Source organism: Hylobates moloch, unplaced genomic scaffold, assembly GCF_009828535.3.
Source record: "Hylobates moloch isolate HMO894 unplaced genomic scaffold, HMol_V3 SCAFFOLD_2, whole genome shotgun sequence".
Lineage (NCBI taxonomy): Eukaryota > Metazoa > Chordata > Mammalia > Primates > Hylobatidae > Hylobates > Hylobates moloch.
In genome coordinates, this window is record NW_026652277.1 from 60,722,539 (window position 1) to 60,747,660 (window position 25,122).

Sequence of the window (25,122 nt, forward strand, 5' to 3'; positions counted from 1 at the left end):
GCTGAATGAGGATGAACCCAGGTATGGATCAATTAAGGAAGGTCAAAGGAAAAGAAAGCTCATGCTCACTGATCTCTTACAGCTCTCTGCCTTCTTTCTCTGCATTCTAATCTGTTTCTGTAAATACTAAGGCACTTTGCCTATCAGGGGTGAAAAGAATCATTGTAAAGAACAAAAGAACTTTCAGCTTTAACTCCTCTGCAGCCATATTTGGGTGCAGGGTGAGAAAATAGTTAGGAAGAGGCGTTGTTGAAAATGTAAGTCTTGCATCTCTCCTAAAAATAGTAATTATACAGTATCTGTTCTCTGTGTCCCCTTGGAATCATCCATGATTACTCAACTGTCAGATTCTCTAGGAATAAAGCCAATTTGCTATAACATATACACACAAAAGGAACTTTTAAACACATCTGACTTTTTTGAATTAGGATTTTATACTGTATTAATGAAAAGAAATAATATAAAAATAAAAGAAAAATGGGGGAGGTGATGAGTAAATTAGAACTGATGAAAAGATTCTGCCCATTTATCCCTCACTACTGACTGAGCACAAAGAGAGCTCATAAAAGAAACTCTGCACCTACTCGAAGTGAGCCCACCTTCAAGGAACCCACAGGGAAAACTCATTTCCAGGAGAGCTTCTCACAACATGGGCTCATAATTGTCTGCAATGAACTCTCTAAAAATGATCTCACTAGATGAGGTTCCATTGCCTAAAAGGTAACGCTGTCATTAGGCTTTCCACCAGCTGATGTGCTGCTGCCTATAGGATGACGGAAGGACATAAAGCATTTGGCAGCAGATTGGATGCTGTGAAAGTCACCACATCTTCATACTTATCCCATAACTTGCTTTGCACTGGCAAAGGTAACAAAAGGTGTCCCTCTGTCCCTGCAGAACATAAGCTCTGTACTCTTTTAAGGCCCTCTGTACATAGTCAGAAATAACTTTTCTGAGGTTATTTTTAATCTTAATGTCTTGTCTAAGATGAGATACATATTTCCTCATGAATCCAGTCAGAAATTAATTAAACCAGTTAATTGGCATTGTGGAAACCAAGGAAAAAAGATGAATAATTACATATTTTAACTGTTTAACAAGTATTTTGTGCATACTGTATACATTAGTCTAAATACCCTGAAGGCAATCTTAGTCTTATTTACAGGTCAAAGATATTAGTTCCACTTTCCTCAACTTCATCTGATTGGCAACTGACATAAAATTTGCTAACTTTAGAGGAACAGAGGGCTTTTGCTTTTCACTATTTGTACTTCTATATTGTTTGAATTCTTCAGAAGATTGTACTGCCCCATTGCTTATGTAATTAAATGAGCATTTTTAAGGCCTTTAAAATTAAAATGTTTAAAAATAAAAATTGTAAGAGAAAATTTGGAAGGATATCGTTAACAGTGGTTGTTTATAGCTGTTAGGTCCATGGGTGAATTTCATGCTTTGTACTGTGGTATAAAGCATAAGATACAAACTATCAATAATTCGCAAGCATGTTTATATGATTGAAACAAATGAAATGTTTGCATCATAAAAGAAAATTGGAAGCTTCATGAAGAGGTATACGCTAACTTTCTTTAGTTTTTTTCCTATTTCTTAATAGGTTGTCACATACAGTTTCCATTTATCTATCTAGGCAGATATCCAACCCATCAATAAACCTATATATTGACCCCTAATTTTCTAAACAACCAATATCATATAATTTTTCTTCTTCAAAAGTTCATTTCTAAAGCTTTCTAATTATAAGTCAGAAATTTTACTCTAATTTACCTTTGTGAATTATGAGGCCATCTGATTCAAATAAAATAGAAACAAAGTAATAATTAAGAATGGTCAAAAAATTTCAAAATGGTTATCCTGCATCACTCATGTTATTCAGGAGTCTAATGAGGGAAGAGGGACAAGATTTGGATACAAGCAAATGGAAGGTGATAGAAGAAAGAATGTATAAAAGACAAGGAGAATAAAAAATGTGTGTGTGGAGGAGGGGGAGAAGATCAGTCTGATTCAATTGCATGAAACTACCGTTTTCACAGATCAGAAAGTTTGGATATTGTTAATTTAATATAGTTCAATCAAATAACTGCAAAACTAATGATAAGGGAGGGGATGAAAGAGTGAGAAGGAAATCAAGACAAAAGCTATTTAAAGCCCTCTTTCTAATTGACCCCTGCTTCAGTGTGTTACGGAACTGATGAGAATCTTGCAAATATCTCATGAGGAATTTCACTCTTCACATTTCCAATTATATGTCAGTGTTCTGAGAAGGAGGAGGTGAATGTTTCACATATTTACCTTCAAGATGGGAGCCATAAAGACTGACAGACCAGTCAGAATAAACACAAGGGTTCCAGTGACTCTTTGTTCCCTGAAACCAAATCAAAAGATTACCAATCTACCTCTTGTCTTCATAAACATGTTCTTGTCTTTTCACCTTCAAAAAAAAAAAAAAAAAACTACACATTGACAAAATCAATGTTTGGCTAAAACAACAAAGGTGTTGATATCATGTAATTAATACCTCGAGGATAGCGTACAAACTCAACGTAACTATAAAAAATCTCTTAAAGTGATTGCAATATGTGATTTGAATTCACGAAGAAAGAAGTAATCCTGCTAAATCTTTTGCTCCTTTTAGAATCAAGAAAGAAAAATCACTTGCTCTTGGTCCATCAATTACTGGACTCTTTGAAGACCTCATTTTTTACAGCAATTTATCCTCTTGTGTAATGACCCTTACACCTTCTTTCATAGGAGACAGATATTACATTGTCCCATATTCTAATTAACAAACAGCTCAAGGAAATTTCATTAGCACAATAAATCACATCAGTCTAATTTCCAAATCTACAACAACAAAAGTACTTTTCAACAAACATAATTCCCATCCTACACCCCCTCCCCCACCCCCCAAAAAGAATCACCCACTGTTTTGGCGTCGGAAATGATGGCTCTGTCATGTGAGCTCTCTACCCAAGCACTTATGAGCAGAGTTTGCTGTAAAAAGTGCTCAACAGAGTATAAAAACCTTCTACTCCTGCCCTTCACAGCTACCCAAATTGAACATCTGCAGGTTAAAGTTTCTCAGTGTTTATGGGGATAGAAAATGAATTGGAAAATAAGAACACCTTTCCCTTTACAGAATCTTAAAAGTCATAAGGAGACTCAAGAGTTTTAGGGCCTTCACATATGACTGTGAAACAGTAAACACTGCAGCACCAAAATCACCTGCATGTTGAAATAAAGTAATCTGGTTGTAGTTTTGTGTTGCAACATTTAGCCTTTTGGAAATCCATGAAAATGATATATCATAAGGAGCAAACTAAAAAAATCACTGAAACCTCTGATGAAAATCTAGTCCTTTCTGGAACAAAAAAAAATAGGAATAAATTAATCATCACAAGCCCTGTCTCCTCCAAATCTGCCCATATCCTTATGATTGCCACACAGATGTGGCACAGTGTGCTTTGGGGAGCCATTTTCCTCTGAGTTAACACACCTCACTCCTAGAAACTTTGGTTGTTCTCCAGGTGCAGAAGTCTCTGTCTCCATCTTCAAACTGTCGATGTGAGCAATGGAGATGACCGTAGCAGCTACATACCACGGAAGAGCCATGAGGGAGCATATAACCATGAGGATGGCCACCCAAAAGAGATCCAAGTGATACCCTGCTCCTTTCTGTAGAAAGAGATAACAAAACCATGTGAAGAAAAGACTCATATTCGCTATCTAGTCATATTTCCAGAGGGGAATTAAGATGACCAAAGGAAACTGACTCACTTTGCTTGGTAAGTTAAACTCCTTGAAAGAGGGGACTTTATCTTCTTTGTATGATTCCCCCTAGCAATTAAACATACAGCTGCCTCTTATAGCTGCTATGGTAGAGACCTTCTCTACTATAGCGTTGAATAATTGTTTAAGACTTAAGTCAAAGATACACTTATTATTTGTTTATTCCTAACCTATCTGTATACAATTTTCTAATCAGAACAATGGAGATACATATGCCCACTCCATAGAAGAATTAAGACCATTCAATGAAGTAACAGAGGCAAAGCATCTTGCAGCAATTTAAACTGTAGCTGTTAATATCATAGGTACTTAATAAATGGTGATAGTGGCAGTAGTGGCACAATTGTTGTTGTTAAGATAAACATAACAAACACCTTGAAAGCAGGCATCCTGCCTTCTCTACTGGACAGCGCTGAGTAGTATGCTGTTCATCTAGATAGTACTCAACTTATGTAAGGATCCGAAAGCAAGATTGAGAAGGTATGTAGGCCATTTCTCAGCTTTCATAATACGTGAAAGTAAATGTTTAACAATCTATTATATATCACCATTAAGGTAATAAACACTCCCTTAATCAGAATAGGCCGATCTCAAACATTGCCCAATGGTCACAATAACATTTACTGACTGGAAGAGCAGACAGTGTAACAAAAGGTCTAGCTTTTTTACTCATTAAATAAATATTGTTAAATGTGTCCGCAATGTTATTCTACGGTTCTGTTTCTTTGCTCTATTTATGAAGAAATCAAATACTTGATACCCCTATGGAGCCTGAGAAAATAGAGCAGTCCATTTTCACAGCAGGGAAGCAGCAGTGCCAAGAGCCAGAGCATGACCAATCCAAGGAATAAAGAGGTTGGTTTTAAAAAATGAGGATGTGATTTACACTAGGAACCTGGTGACTGTTATCATTCAGATCTTGTTACAGTTCGTCACAACACTGCTCTCCTCTCCCTGAAATGCCAAGATTTCACCCCTGGCTCGCACACATGGATCTAATCATGTTCCGAGAACTCATCACAGGCAAAGGGAGCTGGTACAAGAAAGAAAAGCATGTATTCACCTAGTCCAGGCTTGGCCTAGAACAAAAATCTACTTGGGATTATGAATAGATATAGGTTAATATATATTCATAAAACTAGTTCTTTTCAGGAAGGCATAATGGTTTGAATTGAGAGTGGTGTAAGGCAGAGGAAAGGAGGGCAGAGGTGGGATGAGCTGAAATAAATTTGTCCAATAATGACTAATGAGGTGAACACCATGATATATCTGAGATTTCAGTCATTCATTCTTTCAATGAATATTGACTGCCAACTTAGTACCATGCTGGTGACACTTCTGTGAATAAAACAGACAAAAATATCTTGCCCTCATGGAGTCTCCATTCTACTGAGGGAGACAACAATGAATACCATATATCAATAAAATATGCAGCTTCTCACCTAGTAGTAAGTACTATGGAGAACTATCAGAACCTAGGCTTGTAGAATGAGTATAATGGGAAACCACTGGAGGGCTTGAAATGGAGGAGGGTCACGGTTTGCTTATGTTCTAAACACACTGGCTGCTGTGTTAGCAAACAGGTAAAGGATAGTAAGGCTACATAACCATTGGAAGAAATTGTGATGATTAGAACCAGAGTGGTGGCAGTGAAGATGGTAAGAAGCGGTTGGGTTCTGGCTATACCTTAAGGTGGAGCCTACAGAATTTTCTCCCTCCTCCCTGTTTGTGTGTCTAAGACCTCACTATGGGTCATTCATGATCTGGCCTCTGTTCGCATCTGCAGCCTCATCTTTCATCTCTCTCCTGCTTGGATCCTGTGCCACCACCACTTTCAACCACCTGCAATGCCTCATATGTACTTCTTTCACTGATGCCTTTTGTGTCTTTGCCAACATAGCCTCTTCTACCCAGAATAACCTCTACTCTTCCTTTGTTCTTTCTCTCGCTCAGTCCTATTTATCCTTAAGACTTAAATTAACCCTCACCTTTTCTGGTAGGTTTTCCTTCCTCAACCTAGGTGAGATAAGTAAGTCAAGTTAGGTTAGTTCTCCTCCTTTATGTTTCCCTGTTTTTCGTTTTATGACTTCCTCTATCACAACACTCATCACACTAATTCTGAAATTATATATGTATTCATCTATCTTTGACATTAGACTGTAAGTAGCATGAGGACCTGGACTGTATCCTTTTTTCTCTGTATTCTGAATGCCTTAGCAGAGTGCATGATGCACAGCTGATTCTCAATAAATGTTTATTTTTAGAAAAGGACAAATAGCATGCATATACTCCCCTTACTGGCAATTATAAACTCTTGTTTAGCCATGAAAAAAAATGTAACACTATTGTTAATTTGCAGACATGAGAAACATTTGTGGGGAGGGAAAAAAGGAGAAAAACAGTAGAGACATCATAGAATTTTTATGCCCTCTTTGGACTAAATCACTGAAGTCCATATTAGAAGTACCAGCAGGGTAATAATGAGCAGAATCCACAAATCTTGTTACCAAAAAACCTGTAGTAACCTAAGGATGTGGACACTAGCCAGATGAATGGGTCAAAAGAATAACTTATGTAAAAAAAAGTCACCCATGTTACCCTGAGTCATCTCGATGCTTTCTGGATCTATTTCCACTAAAGCAAGTTTGAGTTACATATGTCCGAGACTAGCAAAAAGGGCCCATATGAAAGAGGGTGAAATGAAGATTTTAGATGATGGACTATAAAGGTAACTATATATAACCATCAGAATAAACAAAGGTTCTGGGATAAAATAATTATAGATAGATAAGTACTCTGTTCCCCTTGACATCACTGCTTTCAAAAAGTCTTCCTTCTCCTCAACCACACTGGACTTCTTTTTGTTCTTAAGGGGAAGGGAAAATCACCAATGTGACCTGAAGGCCCTACCTGGTCTGCCTCTACCTCCTCTCCAGCCTCAACTCTCTCATTGCAGCCTCACAGGATTATTTCAATCACTTGTTCTCACCAGGTACCTCCTTTTGTAAGGCCTGTGCATACACAGTGATTTCTCTGGGTGTCCGAAATAGTCTTCCCACCCAGTCTCATTTAGATAATTCTTGTTAACATTTTAGGTCTCAATATAAGTGCCATCGCATTAGGGAACTCCCTCTCAACATACCATGTATGTTTTTGTTCACCACCAAACTAGCACTTGGCACAGTTCATACCACAGAATGGATACTCTAGATAAATGTTTGATGGATAAATGAGTAAATGCCAATTCACTCATTCAATGGCCCTCTGCTAGACCCTAGAGGTAAAGTTATAAATAATACACAGTCCTTCCCTCCAGTGGTTTCCTGTAATGGTAGAGCTGGTCAAAACAACAGGTGTTTATAAAACCACAGTGTTAAAGGCCTACAGTAGGGGTGAATTCAGGGTGCTAAGAAAGCATCCAGGAGGGGTACCCAACTTAGCACAAATTCAGGGATGGTTTGCATGGGGGGTAGTATTTAGGTTGAGTTCTAAAATAGGAGCCATAACCAGCTCAGAGATAAGAAGTAGGTGAAAAACTATGCAAAGTAAGTTGCCATTCTGAGAAAATGAAATAGATTTGGTGCACAGGAGAAGATGAGGGAGGTAGAAAATTAGGCTAGAGAAGTTAAGAACTTTTACGTTTTGCTAAAGGCTTTGAAATTTTTTATCACAAGAGCAATGGGAAGTCACTGAAGGGTTTTAGGCAGGCAAGTGATATAATCAGATTTCTATTTAGAAAGATGGCTCTGTTGAGACTATAAACGGTATATTGGGAGTGTTAAAGATCAGAGGCAGAGGACAGACAACACTGTTATAATCCAGGTTTGAGAAGATGCAGTTTAAACTAAAGGAACAACACTGGGGAGAGTTTATGGAGAATGAGGTCAAAGAGAAAAAAGTGATAAATTTATTTTGCCAAATTTCTTTTTTTTTATTTTTATTTTTATTATTATACTTTAGGCTTTAGGGTACATGTGCACAATGTGCAGGTTTGTTACATATGTATCCATGTGCCATGTTGATTTCCTGCACCCATTAACTCGTCATTTAGCATTAGGTATATCTCCTAATGCTGTCCCTCCCCCCTCCCCCAACCCCACAACAGTCCCCGGAGTGTGATGTTCCCCTTCCTGTGTCCATGAGTTCTCATTGTTCAATTCCCACCTATGAGTGAGAACATGAGGTGTTTGGTTTTTTGTCCTTGCGATAGTTTACTGAGAATGATGTTTTCCAATTTCATCCATGTCCCTACAAAGGACATGAACTCATCATTTTTTATGGCTGCATAGTATTCCATGGTGTATATGTGCCACATTTTCTTAATCCAGTCTATCATTGTCGGACATTTGGGTTGGTTCCAACTCTTTGCTATTGTGAATAGTGCCGCAATAAACATACGTGTGCATGTGTCTTTATAGCAGCATGATTTATAGTCCTTTGGGTATATACCCAGTAATGGGATGGCTGGGTCAAATGGTATTTCTAGTTCTAGATCCCTGAGGAATCGCCACACTGACTTCCACAATGGTTGAACTAGTTTACAGTCCCACCAACAGTGTAAAAGTGTTCCTATTTCTCCACATCCTCTCCAGCACCTGTTGTTTCCTGATTTTTTAATGATGGCCATTCTAACTGGTGTGAGATGGTATCTCACTGTGGTTTTGATTTGCATTTCTCTGATGGCCAGTGATGATGAGCATTTCTTCATGTGTTTTTTGGCTGCATAAATGTTTTCTTTTGAGAAGTGTCTGTTCATGTCCTTTGCCCATTTTTTGATGGGGTTGTTTGTTTTTTTCTTGTAAATTTGTTTGAGTTCATTGTAGATTCTGGATATTAGCCCTTTGTCAGATGAGTAGGTTGCAAAAATTTTCTCCCATTCTGTAGGTTGTCTGTTCACTCTGATAGTAGTTTCTTTTGCTGTGCAGAAGCTATTTAGTTTAATTAGATCCCATTTGTCAATTTGGGCTTTTTTTGCCATTGCTTTTGGTGTTTTAGACATGAAGTCCTTGCCCATGCCTATGTCCTGAATGGTATTGCCTAGGTTTTCTTGTAGGATTTTAATGGTTTGCCAAATTTCAATATGCAAGGCTTACCATGTCTAGTACAGTGTCCGACACACATTAAACTCTGGAGACACATTTGTTGAACAGAATGGTAAAAGCTATGCTTCAAATTCATGTTGCCCCAAACTATTGCCATGAGACCCAAGAACGCAAATGGTTATGTCAGAGAAGTTGTTTCTGCAAAACCACCTATATATGTATAAAGACAAGCCACTTCTAAGATGTCCCTTTGAGTTAAAAGTATCTGAATGACTAGATTTGAATGGAATAAAAATAATATTCAAATACTGGTCCTTTTTATATAAAGAACACTGCAAGAAATATGGAAAACAGTATTTTTCAAAAATAACATGAAACTTTTTATCTGTTCTGTACTCCTCCTCCCCACTGCCATTACCTTTTTCAGATTCTCATCCTTTCTCTCCTGGATTATGCAGCAGCCTCTTCCCACCCACCTTCCCCTTCCACTCAGCTCCCCCCACCCACCTCCACTCTTGCTCCTCCCCCATCCATCCTCACTGCTGCCAGACTGAGTGTTTCAAATGCAATTCTGACCCCATCAAGCCCAAGCTGGATATCACTGAACAGGGGAGGCCACAGGCAGCTGAGAAGGCCGAGCAATACAAAGCCTCCCTTTCCACGCTCCTGCATCTAAAACTCTGAGGAGGCCCTCAAGGATTCCAGAAACTCTACTAATCCCTAAATGTGCCTTGCATATTCTGTGCTCCTGCACTTTCCTGTGTGCCACTCTTTGAACTGGGATTCTGCTTCTACTCCTTGACATTTGTTTAAAGCCATTCTCTCCTTTCAGAGCTCCATGCAAATTCCCCTTCTTCCTTCACACCAGCCAGCAACCAACCCTCAGCCCTCAATGCTGCTCTCACCACAAACGTCCCTGTTTTTCTCTTGTCCCTGACAACCCACTCTCCTCACGAACGAATCTTTTTTAAAAATCGAAATCATTATATGCCACTTCCCTGTTTAAAGTGATTCCTGTTTCACTTAGAATGAAAAACTAAACGCTGCAAAATTATCTTTAGGTTTCTACATCAGAGCCTCCTCCCAGAACTATTTTGCTCTCATCTCCACTCCCAAGGGACATTTGGCAATGCCTGAAGACATTTTTGGTTGTCACAGCTGGAGGGTGTAAATGCCTCTACTGGTGAGAGACTAGAGATGCTGATAAACAGCCTACAATGCACAGGAAAGCCACCAACAAAAAAATTTCCAACTGTCAATAATGCTGAAGTTCAGAAACTTTGTTCCATGTGACCTGGCCCCATTAACTTTGACCTCATCTCAATGAATTAATTCCCCAAGTCCCAGTCACACTGGCCTACTATATGCTTCTCCATACACCAAGCTCCTTCCCACCCTGGGCCTTTTGCATTTGCTCATATCTTTGGATAGGAAATGATTCTTTAATAAGTATTCGTTGAACACCTATCCTGTACTAATAGGCTCTGTGTTAGACAAAACGACAAATAAGACAGAATACTTGCCCTCTAAGAGTTTACAGATTATTAATTGAGGGCAGACATGAAAACAAATAATTTAATGTACATGCAAGGTACAAGGCACAAAGAAAGGCATGGTCAATTCCAACTTCGGTGTTGTAATAGACAGGTGGTGAATAGGGAAAATCCATTAAACTCCTTCAGGGCACAGACAGCAATGTAGAACAATTTTTATCTTCAACATCTAACACAAGTGTTCCATACATAGCAAGCACTCAATAAATGCTCAAAAGGTTAAATATGCCCTTTAAAGTTTAAAAGACTTCTTGTTTCCATGAATACAAACCAAACGGTTGTTCTATTTTCTGAAACTGGAGATTATTTTAAGTACAAGGAGAGAAAGTGAAACTTTATTTCCTTTTGAAATTGTGTATGTTTTACTAATACAGAGTACAAATCATTTAGGAATAAATCCACAGAAATCAAAATCTATGAAAGAAAAAGACTAGCCTAGCGGCCTAAAGTTTACACGTGGTACATAGTTGATAACAAAGGAGAGGTGAGGAGCAGTAAATACTAGGACGTGCAGGGACACAGAATAGATGTTCCTGCTAGGGGCCCACAAAGATCCAGACAATATGCTCATTTATGGGGACACTAAGAGCCATGACATGGTACCTCCCACCAAGGGGCTCAGAATTGAAGAAGGGGACACAGACGTGTACACAAATTATAATGCACTCTGAATAGAGATTCAAAGAGGTTTGGAAACGATAATAAAAAGTACAGATAATGAAGTGTTTAACTATGTCTAGAGTAAATTCACAAAAACTCCCTGCAGTGATGACATCTAAACAGGGCTTTCACCAATATAAGCACACACTTTGAGAAGTGGAGAATTTATATGTTTTGCAGTTATCACCCATTTCACACAGTGTAACAACTGAGAGCCACGTGGGCCAAAGAGAATAAAATTCTCCAACATGTATTTATTGAGTCTACCATATGAAACTGGTGGGCCAAACGAGAGCTGAAAAGAGGAATAAAACATAGTCCTGACCTTGAAAACATTTTGGCCTAGAAAAGGGAGAAAGTAATTATACAAAACAGATACTGTAAAAGAAATATGTGACCTGTGCCACAGAGTAATACAAATATACTAAGAGCAAAAACAAGAGAAATATAAATTACATTAAAGGTGAAAGCTACACTGAGAAGTTTTTGTATTTGAATTATCTTAAAGGATGGAGAGGATTTTGAAAAATAGCAATCATTAGGAAGTAAGGAGAAGAGGTTTCTTGCTGGAGTACCTAGCAGAAGAAACTGTCATGCTTAAGGAAAACTCAACTGTTCATCTGACTAGAGCACTGGCTAGCATTTGAAGAAAGCCATTTTAAACTTAGGCTGTGGTCCTCTGGCAAAGAGTCTTAAAACCCAGGCTACAGCAAATGGAAGTTTTTGAGAGGTAAAGATTTAAAGGGGCCAAAGTGTGAAAGTTTAAAAAACAGGACTGACATACAAGAATAGCACTCTTTAAAAAAATGAAGGCTTTTGGAATGAAGCAAGGAAGATTGGTTACTAACCCATGGCTAACCCTTTAGAAGAGTCTAGGCATAAAATAAAAGGACTGAGTATAAAGGGTTATGAGAGTAGAAATAAAAAGGAAAAATGAAAGTAGGGCAAAAATAGGAATTTGGTAGTTATCCAAAAAGAACACCCTCAAATTAAGGGTTTTACCATAAAAGATATCAGAGCAAGTTGGTTGCCACAACCACCTCATATCTATTTCTAGATATCTATCCTAAATTATTTCTCCCTCCTACCCCTGATCTATAACACTCTTGAAATCACTTTCCTTGTGAGAAGTATCTCTGGCTTTGCAGTCTGAAGCTCAGACTCTATTCCTGCTTCTGCCAATGACTCAGGGAATGACCTTAAAGAAATCATGACCTTGCTGACCCTGGCTTGCTTTTGAGCGCTCTGCAGGGCTAATGCAGGGCATAAACAACCAAAATAATGGTCAAAGAAAGCCAAGTGTCTTGGCATTCCTACATCAATACTGAGCTGTTCAGCAGAGTGGAAAGGTGGATCCCATCCCAAGCAGAACAGACAGCCAGAGCCACTTGACCGGAAGCCAAAGCAAATGCCACCCAAAAACATGCTGTTTTTAATACCACAATGCTTCTATCTCTCTCAGTTTCAGCTTTCTCTTTTGAATCAATTTCATAGCAGTTAAGGCCCTTTACAGTTTTAGACAGAATCTCCAGTGTTCACATTCCACAGCTCTCCTTTCCTAACAAAATATGAACAAAACAATTTTCAGAGTGAAAAGCCTTTGATTCATGATGAAATGTTCACTGGTATCATTAGATTTGTGACAAAAGACTGACACCTATTCCATAACTCTCATTATTCAAAAGAATGATTTCAAGTGGCAATTCTGCAGGTGATGAAACCTTATTTTTTATATATTCAACTCTTATTTTAAGATGCAAACCCTAATAAACCTTGATTTTCTAATGTTTTCTACTGAGAATAAGAGAAAAAATGTCTGTATTTTACCATTCCTAAACTTCCAAAATTCTAAATTCTGAATTTTATCAATAAGAAAACATAGTGAGTAAAAATTAGTAGATTTATTTACCTCCAAAGATACAGAGTAAATCTAGCCAACCATAGATCATAATTAAGAATTCGTTCACAAATTCTTTCAGAATAAAAATATATTAGTCAACAACCATTTCTAGCCTTTGGTAAACTAAGCCAACATCAAAAACCCTCTCAATACAAAACATCTGAAAATGCTCAAAAAGACACAGAAAATATATTTTAGAAACTATGGCTCATCCACTAGAAAGAGGAACAATTGGATACAAAAAACAACAGCCACGCGAAGAAGCAAATCCTTGGAGTCAGTAAGCCCTGGAGCCTGGGACTGCCCTGAGAGAGACCGTGCCAATCCTTGGAGGCTTATGGCCTGAATTAGAATGACCATCTGAACTCTTGGGACAGAGACCAATTCTCGGGCTCTGTGTGAGAGGGCACATAGATGGGAGATACAACCCAAAATAAAACTAGTACACTCTAAACATGGCATACTCAGTTGGCCAATCAAAAAAGAAAATACCCCACAGAGAAAGATAGTGAGAACACATGCCTCTCTCAGCCTTGCCATTGGGTATAATGCCAAAAGAAGGGAAAAGAAAGAAAGAATCTCCCAGGATAGGGATATTCCTAACCACAACTCTACAATTGGGTTTACAGCTGGAATTCACATTATCTCTGTGGCCTCGAAATTCCTAAGCCAAACTTGTAGTTTAAAGTTATCTGGCCCTTTATAAATTAGTCTTGGGCTTCTCTCTCTCTCTCTCTCTCCATATATATATATCTATATATACACATACATATACACACACACATATATGTATATATACACACATATGTATAATATATACACGCATATGTATATATGTATATACATATATGTATACATATTTATATTATATATTAACTCATTAACTTTTCATAACCACCATATGAGGGAAGCATGAAAATGCATTAGAGTCTGTTACCCAGAAGGAGAGGATATTACTAAGAATAGAGTTCAGCACAGTAGGTATAGCAGGAAAAATATTCAGGAAATATAAAGAATTGGCTGACTATAGAAACCCATTGAGCAGAGGAATGAGAGAGATGAGGAAGATTCTGATAAACTATCCAAGTAGGGAGAACTTAAAAGCTGTAGATCATGATAAGAAAGGATATGTATATGTATACGTGTACGAATATGTGTATACATGTACATGTACATATACATATATACATATATGTGTGTATATATTATACATATATGTGTATATACACACATACACACAGATAGATACACAATATCAAAACTGTATCTCCTCAAGCTTCTAGATCCAATGGCCAATTTAAAGGAAGCACAGAAGACAAAAGAATATGCTTAAATGGGCCAGGCATGGTGGCTCATGCCTGTAATCCCAGCACTTTGGGAGGCCAAGGTGGGTGGATCACGAGGTCAGGAGTTCAAGACCAGCCTGACCAACATGGCAAAACCATGTATCTACTAAAAATACAAAAATAAGCTGGCATGGTGGCATGCCCCTGTAGTCCCAGCTACTCGGGAGGCTGAGTCAGGAGAATCACTTGAACCCGGGAGGCAGAAGTTGAAGTGAGCTGAGATCATGCCATTGCACTCCAGCCTGGGTGACAGAGCAAGACTCTGTCTAAAAATAAATAAATAAATAAATAAAAAATAAAATGCTTAAATGATACCACGGGGAAGCAATCACCAAGATCTAGACTATGGCAAACTTTTCAGTACAAATGTAGCAGATTTTATTTTCCAAAAATGGCTGGAAAACATCTCCTGTCTTACACGATTTTCTACAATATGACCTTGCCATTCCCCCATTAAAAGGAGAATTCCCCCCTCACCCCCTTGAATGGAGGCTGCGCCTGTGACTATTTTGACCCATTGACCATGGCAAAGTAAAGAAGTAAGGCTGTGCCAGTTGCAGATATAACCATTTAATGGCCTAGCATCTTCCATTTCTTAATTCTTAAGTCAGCTGCCATGTAACAAGTGCAAATAACCCAACATTACCAGAATGTGAGAAGCTCAATGATCTTAGAATTGAAAAGTATCTCAGAGCGGTACAATATCTACTCATGGCAGGAGTGGGCATAGGGGGAAAGTCATTTTAATGTAATTTTCCAACGGAATTTGCAACCTTTTCTTTCATCATAAGTGAAAACCACTTGGTTTCCTTTGGGAGCACTGATTTCCTGCAGAGATCTGTTCTTTAGTGACAGTCTAGTTTTTGTTTGTTTGTTTGTTTTGTTTGTTTTACTCCCCATGTTAGCATACCTCACTTGTTTTCGTGCTTCTATGAACTGCCTTGTATTGAAGCCCAGTTATTCTTCATTCTGCCCTTCCACATCACTAAATATGCCGACCTCCAGGACAGTTATATACTTTCACTTATGGTTTTAGCAACTTTCCCATGATGTTCTTCTCTACCATACTCTGTGCCACTTTCCAATCATATCAGTATTGAGGCAGGTGATACTTTCAGTTCACCAGACTCACATTACTCTAACTTACAAGTTTTGATAGACATCATAGTCAACATGCTTCAGGAGCTAGCCACATGCTTTGGACCAGTTCATCAATCTCAGCTTTCTTTCCTTCCAAACTCTCAAAATCTAAACATATCTTCTTTGACAAAAGCTTTTAATTTTCTTCTCCTGCTCTTATTATTATGGGATTTACTCCTTTCTTACCATGATCTACAGCTTTTAAGTTCTCCCTACTTGGATAGTTTATCAGAATCTTCCTCATCTCTCTCATTCCTCTGCTCAATGGGTTTCTACAGTCAGCCAATTCTTTATATTTCCTGAATATTTTTCCTGCTATACCTACTGTGCTGAACTCTATTCTTAGTAATATCCTCTCCTTCTGGGTAACAGACTCTAATGCATTTTCATGCTTCCCTCATATGGTAGTTATGAAAAGTTAATGAGTTAATATATAATACAAAGTGCTTAGAAGATGGCCTGGCTCATAGTAGCCCTCCACTAAATAATAGCTCTTATTATTGTTACCATTCATATCTCACTTCTTCAAATGGCATTGTAAAAATTCATTGCAACTAAAAAAGTCACTAGAGCTGGAAAAACATTACGTAAAGTAAGAGCATTTTAGGCAGCTCTCTTGAAAGATATCCCAGACCACTAAGGCATTTTCTTTAGACTCATAACAAAGTTAATAACTGATTTTTTAAATGTACAAAATAAAGCATTTTTCTCCCTTCTTTATGGGTAATAACATACTGACATAAGTATGTGATGATAAAAAACAGGATGCACACCACCAGCTTACAGCCATGAACTATCTGAATAATCTTTAAGAAGAAACCTGAGTTGAATTAAGAGAAAGCAGATGCTCAGTATAAATTAATTAAATCTTTGATTGTCTTTGTCTGTATTGAGGATAGTTACTCCACTAAAATCAGATGTAGGATGACTGTGGCTAAGTAGTAAATTATGTTTGTATTCTCTTTGCTGGTGAAAGAAATATGATTTGAAACCTTTTTTTTTTCAAATTTAAATGAGCTCTCCCTAAAGTGTTATATTGAAGACATGTGCCTATAAAAATGATCTCTGGTTCTGTGGACTCTTAAGGAACATTAGCTATAGTAATTCCCAACAAAGCTTCCTTGGTTTTTAATCAATTAGTGTTTTCAAGCACTAAAAAGAAAGTAGAAGGCAATGATAGACATTATTATGGACACTTACCTTGAGTTTATGTTCTTTCCTGTTTACAATCACAGCTGTAATTTGCTGGTCCATGAAAATCAGTATAGTGACCAACAAAGCTGGGATAGCAGCAGCAAGGCACACCCACCAGGGGTTTTCTCCAAATGGTGGAACAAACCAACCTCGGTTTGGACTTGTTGGCTTGAAAAAGACAGAGGACATTTTTCAGAAAATTATCAAGTTAATATATACTATTTGGTGAAAAAACCAATGGGAAGACATGCTTTTATATTTGGATAACCAACATATTGAGAAATATAAACAGTTATGAGCTAGAGAATGAAGATTATTCACCAAAACTCTCCCAAAGGATGTTATTTTTGAGGCAATTCTTTAAAGAAAGGAGAGAAAAATATGGGCTGTTGGAAAAGAAGTGAATGGCATTTTGGGTATTTGGGATGATTTAAGATAAGGACTCAAAATGGGAGAAACTGATTTAAGTTTAAAGAGCAGCCAGAAGAAAACTCCAAATGTAAAAAGGTAAAAAGGTAGCAAGTAAAAAGTAAAAGGTAAAAAGTAAAAAGGTAGCAAGAAATTCAGTAAAAAGGTAGCAAGAAATTACCAAACCACCATGAATTTTGTTCATGGGTTTTAGCAATTATAATGAAGTTGTTTATACTATTGCCAAATTTTAACAGCTTCATAATATATATAAAAAGACATAACTGTTTTTATATAAGTGAACTAATGTAAAAATTCTGGTCTCTTATTTTACATATGAAATAATGATACACAATAACTGAGTAAATTTTAGGAAAATCACAAAAAAACTGGAAAAAAACTGTCATTTTTGCAGTTCTTAGTCTGTTTTCCATCAGTAGATCATATATGTCTACTACAGAAAAAAAGAGTTTCCTACGCTTTTCCTTACTTTCAACAATGCAAATAAAAAACTAAAATAGAACGCTGTGAATTATTTTCTCCATATTTGCTATCAAGAAAGTCTCACTTCTTTTCTGAGGATATTCCCATCATCTGTCTCACAATTCTGTCACTGAATCTAACCTCATTTTACTACAATTAGCAGATGTGAGCTTGTCAGGGAAAAAAATTTGTCTTACTCATCAATGCATTTCAAATTTCCAGCTTAGAGCCTGACTCAATATTCAATAAATATTAACTCAAATGAATTAATCGTTGAATGGATGAGAACTTATCTTTACTAACGAATATGTGATAGCAGAGACAATTCAAAAAATAATGTGTTATAACATATATATTCCTTCCTCATTAAGTTGTTATTAAACTAAAACTGCAACTAGCTTAATAATTCTTAGCAAATATATGATCTCAGTAGTGGAGGGAAGGAGGATTATTCTAGAAAATAGATAAAAGACTTGTAGTGAAAAATTAGCTAGGAATATATTTAGGAATGACTGGAATGTAAACTTTATCCATTACCTACACATATCAATAGGTTCATACATTAAGTAATTATTATATCTACTTTGTAATAATTACAATTCACATTATATATACATGTGTGTGGTAGGTAGTTTCATAGTATGAAAAGAGTATTAGACTAGACTTCTGGAGGCTTGGGTTCTAACTTCACATCTTTACATCACTATTTCCATAATCTTACGCATTTTACTTAATTCTTTGAGCTTCAATCTTAACTTTACAAAATCAGGATGATGACCAGACTGGGTAATATAGTGAGACCTTGTCTCTACAAAACATTAAAAAATTAGCTGGGGGTGGGGGCATGTACCAGCTACTTGGGAGGCTAATGTGGGAGGATTCTTTGAACCTAGGAGGCAAAGGTTGCAGTGAGCTGAGATTGCACCACCACACTCCAGCCTAGGCAACAGAGCAAGACCCTGTCTCAAAAAAGAAAAAATCAGGAGGATGATAGCTACAATATGTATTTCCCAGAGTCATTATATAGATCAAGGTAATAAGGTATATAAAATATTTTGGATATTTACTCTAAAAACTATAAGGCAGAGTTTATAATAGTATTCTCAGTTGTTTTCAATAAAAACCCTAGTCTTGACATTTAATTGTAGTGAAGAAATTAAACTACATGTATATATGAGCCTAAGAGGGACTGATTTTGGAAAAAAAATGGATATTTGTACAAAACTAACTCAAAGAGACACACAATAAACTAGAATGGGGGAAAGAAAGAAAAAGAGTTCCAGGAATGACCAAAAGATAGACATTCACCTACCTTGAACTCACTTGGCACAATTAGTTTTGGAGTGTCCACGCCTACTAGGGCATCTATCACACAAAAGATGAGAATGGACAAGATAATGGCAAAATCACTGATCAGTTTTCTTGCCTGGAAAAATAAAAAAGAAACCAGGAAACATTTAGCACCAGATACATATATTTGTCTGTGTTTGAACTGAATGAAGAACTTTGTATTTGCTAATAGTTTATAGCAACAGCTTCATCAACCAATTGAAGGAGGTATCAGAGTGCAGAAAGATTATTTTTAAAGTTGTTTTTGTATTAGTACATCACCTGGCTAGATAATGTAATGTAATCCCAAAGAACAGGTTGTGCTCTCTCTCTCTCTCTCTCTCTCTTTCTCTCTCTCTCTCTCTCTGTGTGCGTGTGTGTGTGTGTGTAGACAGGGAGGGCAATCAAATAGAACATCCTGAGATACTGTATAAACTCATCCTGCCTGCAACATGAAGGTCACCTGCATAAGAATGAAAAATAAGTACATACTATAAAAATCTGCATGACAGCATAGAAATTCTGTGTGTTATTTGGGAGGCAGCACTGTGAGTACAGAGTAAGATAAATTTCATAAGACAGCCTGAAAACACCAAGAATCTAGCATGGGAGGGCTTAGAAGTTTCTGTCCCTTGGGTGAAGTAAATATCAAGACCTCAAAGTAACGTCAAGTGATGAAAGATGGAAATGTCACAGCTGCACTAGTTTTGTCAAATAAAATATTTCTCAATCCAGGTTAGTGCTTAAAGTCTCACGTATGTGGGACATCCCTCCTCTAACACTTCTTGCATGTGACTGCCATTATCTGATAACTCTCCAAATTCCTCTGGTCAGGACAAGGTCTGGGCTTTAAGGAATACAGCATTAAACTATGACCATTCCCATGAAGTGAGTGAATAATGACCATTTGCAAGTTGGTAAGGGGAGCATATACCATTTGTTTGCTTGAGACTGTTCTGTAGTCTCTAGCAGCACTAATGAGGACTAAGGGCATTACCAGAGCACAGGTATCTGAGCTTCCCATACGGTGCATACACATGTTAGCACATAATTTAATCATTCAACAAGAATTCACTCAGTTCCTAATACTTTTCTTGATGCTAAGGATACCACAGTATCCGATACAATTCTTGTCCTCATGAAGCTCATAGCCAAGTTATATACAAGGAAGCCTGCTCCTAAATAAAACCAAGGTTGATTCAGAGGTTATGAAGTTATCTCAGGGTAAGCAGTCAGTTTCTGACGCTGCTGGATGAAGGAAGGGAGATCAGTCATGGGCTGAGTGGATGCACAGCTCTGAAGACAAAGGATTTCTTGAAAGAGAATAGTATTACTGCAGCCAGGTAGTCACAGAAACTAAAATGAGGAATGAAAATTACTTGGCAGGGTGGGTAAGGTAAAGGCCCTAGTGTCCAATGCTTGACGTTTACCAGGTGTCAGGAGCCTGATACTAACTAGCAGCAGGATCAGAGTTGTTCCTTTTGGCCTGGAGTTCCTTTCTTTCTTGGAGAGCTAGATTTGCTAGGTTTAGCTTTCTCAAAAAGTACATACTGAGGAAGAGAAGGCCAGCCTTTTATGGGCAACTTAACATCAATTATACACAATAATGTTAAGAACCAATAGATGGCAGGAATCAATTTGGGCAGATAATATAGTACAGCAGTTAGGAGCACAACCACTATTGGAACTCCTGCACCATTATTTCCTATTTGTAAATGCCTACCCTTTCTTAGCTTCAATTACTTCACCTGCTGCGAAACATAGCCAAAATAATCCCTACAACTTCATTGGTTTGTTATCAGAATTAAGTAAGAAAAGCCATGAAAGAGCTTAACAATATTGCCTGGAACATAATAAGCTCTCCTAATATAAGTTAATTATTGTTATTTCAAGTTCTAGAAGCTCTTATGGCTGCAGAGACCACTGGAATAACTAAATGATCTACTGTCAGGAGGTCTTTGAAATGAAACTTCAAATCCAAGAAATAAAAAATTAAAAGCCCATTAATGACATGGAACTGCCACTCAGAGCTAATTTTGGCTAGAAGTATCTGGAGTCACAGCAAAAAAAACGATGTTTCTCAGGGGCTCAATACTGGAGAAAACTCACTCATTAAGTTTTGTGCAAGTAGTGTTGACACTGGCAGTTCAGGGTGGTCTGGCAAAAGATGGTCCTATGAAGCAGTTCAGGAGTATGTTAGGAAGTTACAAACACCCCTCTAGACCAGTAGGTCGTAAATCACTGGAGAACCAGAGGTCATTGCAAAGGCAAAACAGAAGTTAGTTCTTATTCACCAGCCTTACAATCCTCACCTAGAAAATGCAACTAGAAGGGAACACAAATATCCTGTAAGTTGTTCGAAAGAAGAGAAATAGTTATTCAAAAGGCAGATAGTTTTCTTCCTTTTTTTTAATAAACAGGAGAAGGGAAATAGATGGGAGCAAATAAATTCAATCTGCAATTCTTTGGTAGAAATTCCCATAGGGCATATACCTCTGGTCCTGGTGGAGGACTGACTTGCTTGACCAAAATCACTACCAGGCACCTGGGCAATTCTGCTTCTTTAGTTGGTAGTTTAGGCATTCTCAGCTTTCCATAAACTGGATGCCCTGCAAAACCTACATGGCAAACTGAACCTCATCACTGAGGGCCCACGTATGGGGCTGCTAACTTGGCCACACTACTCCAAGAGATAGTGAGATCAAGGCACATGATTCCAAGTACCAACAAAGAGAAAATGCCCTGAAAGATCTATATTGCTTTAAGAAATTATTTAAGGTATAATACTGTTGAAAGAAAAACAATGATTTTTTTCAGACAAATATACCAGCTGTATTTTAATTTGGATGTTGGTTACACAAATGTATAATCTGTGAATTTTACTATGCAAATTAAAGCTCAATTTAAAATGTACCCCAACACCCCCTCAAAATCCCAGAACTTCCAAATCCAAATCAGGGCTGTCTTTCAAATTATTCTCTTTGGGAAGCTATCCATTTATTTTAATGGTGCTGCTATTGTTCCAAAAATTAAAAATTCCTTTTATAGTTTTAGTACTGAGCAAAGACTGTTTGATTACCCACATTAACTATCACACATGTCTGAAGGACCATAATTCTATCTTCTCTGAAATATATTTTTTGTTTCAAAATTAATATATGTCCATTGTAGAATATTCAGAAAAAATAATGAAAAAAGAAAATGTTTTCCAATTCTACTAAGTAGAAATAAATTTTAACACTTGGAAATATATCCTTTTCTACATATTTATGTCCATATATATGTGTACATATAGAATTTTTCACATACTGTTTGATATTTTGATTTTTCCACTTTTATTCAATTTCATTTGATATTTTCCATAATATTATACATTATTGACTCCATAGTATTATGCTGAATGTTTATCCTAAAACCTATTTTTCTAATACCCTACTGTTTAGATTGTTTTTAACTTTTCACTATAATGAACAATATCATAAAGAAATCTTTGCACATATATACGATTGTTTCCTTAGAATAAATTCCTGTCAGAAGAGTTACTATATCAATGTCTATATAAAAAATTAAGTGTTTTGGTATATAATGCCAAATTACCTTCTAGAATGTTATATTTATTTTCCAATTTTCGCTCTATTCAACAACACACAAATTACTGCAGATACTCTGTAAAGTTAAATCCATTCAAAGCAAAAGAAATTTGTCACCACTGAGGATAGTCAAAAGAATGTAAAATTTTCAACTCTCCTAAAATTATAATTTCTGTAGCTTAATGAGGCAACTGAATTTCTTACTCCGTTCTGAACTCTCATATTTAATACAGAGCCTACATAGATATATCACCCTCTAAAGATGGCATTAACATATATTCTCAAGAGTATCTTATTAAACTTCATAAACCTCATATTACATGGACAGAGAGTAAATGCAGAACTATCAGTGGATCCGGAGGGAACTCTGATAGCAGGATATGCGTATGGAAATAGTCCAATCATCCAATACAATTTTTCAAAAGCAACTGTCTGTAATATACCAGTTACCATGTTCTGATCTAAGAATACTATGGCACTCTGAAGACATTTTGGAAATCAGATCTAGTAGACCTGACTTGCATCCTACTTCACTGGCTACTCTAGTTCATCTTTGCTGGTTTCCTTTCAACTCCTCCAAACTCTTGAGATTGCAGTGTTCCAGAGTTCAGACTTTGGTCTCTTCTTTCCTATCTATATTCTCTCCCTAAGTGATTACATTCAGTCTCATGCTTAAAATGCCATTTACGTGCTAAAGAACAAAAAATTTATATTTCTAGGCTAGACCACTCTTCCAAATTCCAGAATTATCTATCTAACTACCTGACACCTCCACTTGGATTTTTTATATATACTGAAGGAAGAGAAATAGTTATTTAAAAGGCAGATAGCTCTCCTTTTTTTTTTTTTTTAATAAAGAGGAGAAGGGAAATAGATGGTGGCAAGTAAATTCAATCCGCAATTCTTTGGCAGAAATTCCCATAGGACCTATACCTCTGGCCCTGGTGGAGGACAGACCTGCTTGACTAAGATCATTACCAGGCATCTCAAACTTATGCAAAAACTAAGTGCTTGATCTCCCCCTGGCTCCTCTTCCCTGGCCCAAACTGCCCCACCACTAACACCCTAAACCTGCTCTTTGAATAGTTTTCTCTATCTTAATTAATGCCAGCTTAATTTTCCCCATTGCTCAGACCCAAAACTTTGGAATATACTCAACTCTTCTTTCTTTTATATCCCACATCTAATTGGTCAGCAAATTATGTTGAAAATATATCTAGGATCCTGTCACTTCTCATCACCTCCATTGCTAGTACTACCCTGTTTAAGCCACCATTTTATCTCATATGGTTTACTACATTAGCTTCCTACATAGTCTTCCTGCTTCTGCACTTGTCCCCCTTCAGTACACTATTAACACAGTAGCAAGTGTACTCATCTTAAAATTTAAGTCAGATACTGTGGTAAGCAGACTAAAGTATAATATACCCCTAAAGATGCCTACGTCCTAATTCCCAGAACCTGCAAATATGTAATGTTACATGGCTAGGGCAAATTAAGGTTGCAGAGAAAATTAATGTTGCCAATCCACTGGTTTAGGGGAGAGTAGCCTGAATCAAACAGGTGGGTCCAATGTAATCACAGGAGTTCTTGTAAATAAAAGAAGAGGCAGGAGAATCAGTGTCAGAATAATAAAGTGTGAAAAGACTTGACTGGCCATTGCTGGCTATAAAGTTGAAGAAAAGAGTCATGAGCCAAAGAATGCAGGCAGTCCCTAAGTGGTAGAAAAGTCAAAGAAACACATTCTCCCCTAGAGCCTCCAGAAGGAATGCAGTCCTGCCCACACCTTGATTTTAGCCTACTGAGGCCCATTTCAGATTTCTAATCTCCAGATCTCGATTTTGACATCCAGATCTGACCTCTCAGATATAAATTTTGTTGTTTTAAGCCACCACGTGTGTGGTGACTTGACAAAACCGCCATAGAAACTAATAACATATAAACAAACAGAGATATGTAAATGATACATACAATATGATGTATATACATAATACATATGTATGTACGTATGGCACTTACTTGTCAAGTGCGGCATTATTACAGTATAGGTACAAAAGTAGCTAAAAACACTCATGTTTATACATGTCAGGATTACAGTTCTTAAGATTTATGGAGAAAAAAGCTACCCTATTAATAGTGTTGCTTAACCTCATTAAAAATCACAGGGTGATATAGTCTGCATAATATACAAACTTCCATTTCCACTTCCTTCCTCTTAAATTGTACAATATTAGTTTAATTACAGCAGAAATCACTCCTGGAGAGGGTTTATTATTAAGATATTCATTTCTGAGATCTTGAATCCAGTTTAAACTTCACAGTCAAGGAAATTGATTTTTCCCAGACCACTGTTGTATTCAACTCTAAATCCCCTAATTAGAGAAGACAGGTAGGGGTGCTATTTTAGCAGACTATTCATGTCTTACTCGATACTAAAATGAAACTTTAATTTGAGCTGGGCAAAACTGACCTAGTAGAAGTAGAAAGTGCCCTAAAAATGTCTAGCAATGAGTACATACAGTCTACTAGATACACACTGGGGTCTGTAAATAAGACTTCTCAGTCTGACTTTAAGGAGGTAAGAACTGCTCTCTTTGGGCCCTTCTCACAGTTTTAGGCACATTTAGAAAAGCAAAGTATGTGATTTTATTTCATCATTTGTTTTCCCTTTCA

At 37.1% G+C, this 25,122-nt stretch overlaps 1 protein-coding gene across 8 annotated transcripts in view; it reads right to left on the reverse strand.

Moving 5' to 3' along the window:
* SLC4A4 (solute carrier family 4 member 4) overlaps positions 1 to 25,122 on the reverse strand; it is a 491,091-nt gene that overhangs the window by 19,397 nt on the left and 446,572 nt on the right. For 7 of the 8 annotated variants that reach the window (XM_058434021.1, XM_032150489.2, XM_058434009.1 and 4 more), the window contains 4 exons: positions 18,843 to 18,956; positions 16,646 to 16,807; positions 3,512 to 3,690; positions 2,308 to 2,380 (listed from right to left, as the gene is read on the reverse strand). In XM_058434021.1, the coding sequence (XP_058290004.1) occupies positions 2,308 to 2,380; positions 3,512 to 3,690; positions 16,646 to 16,807; positions 18,843 to 18,956 (528 nt within the window). The other variant, XM_032150517.2, reaches the window with a different exon arrangement.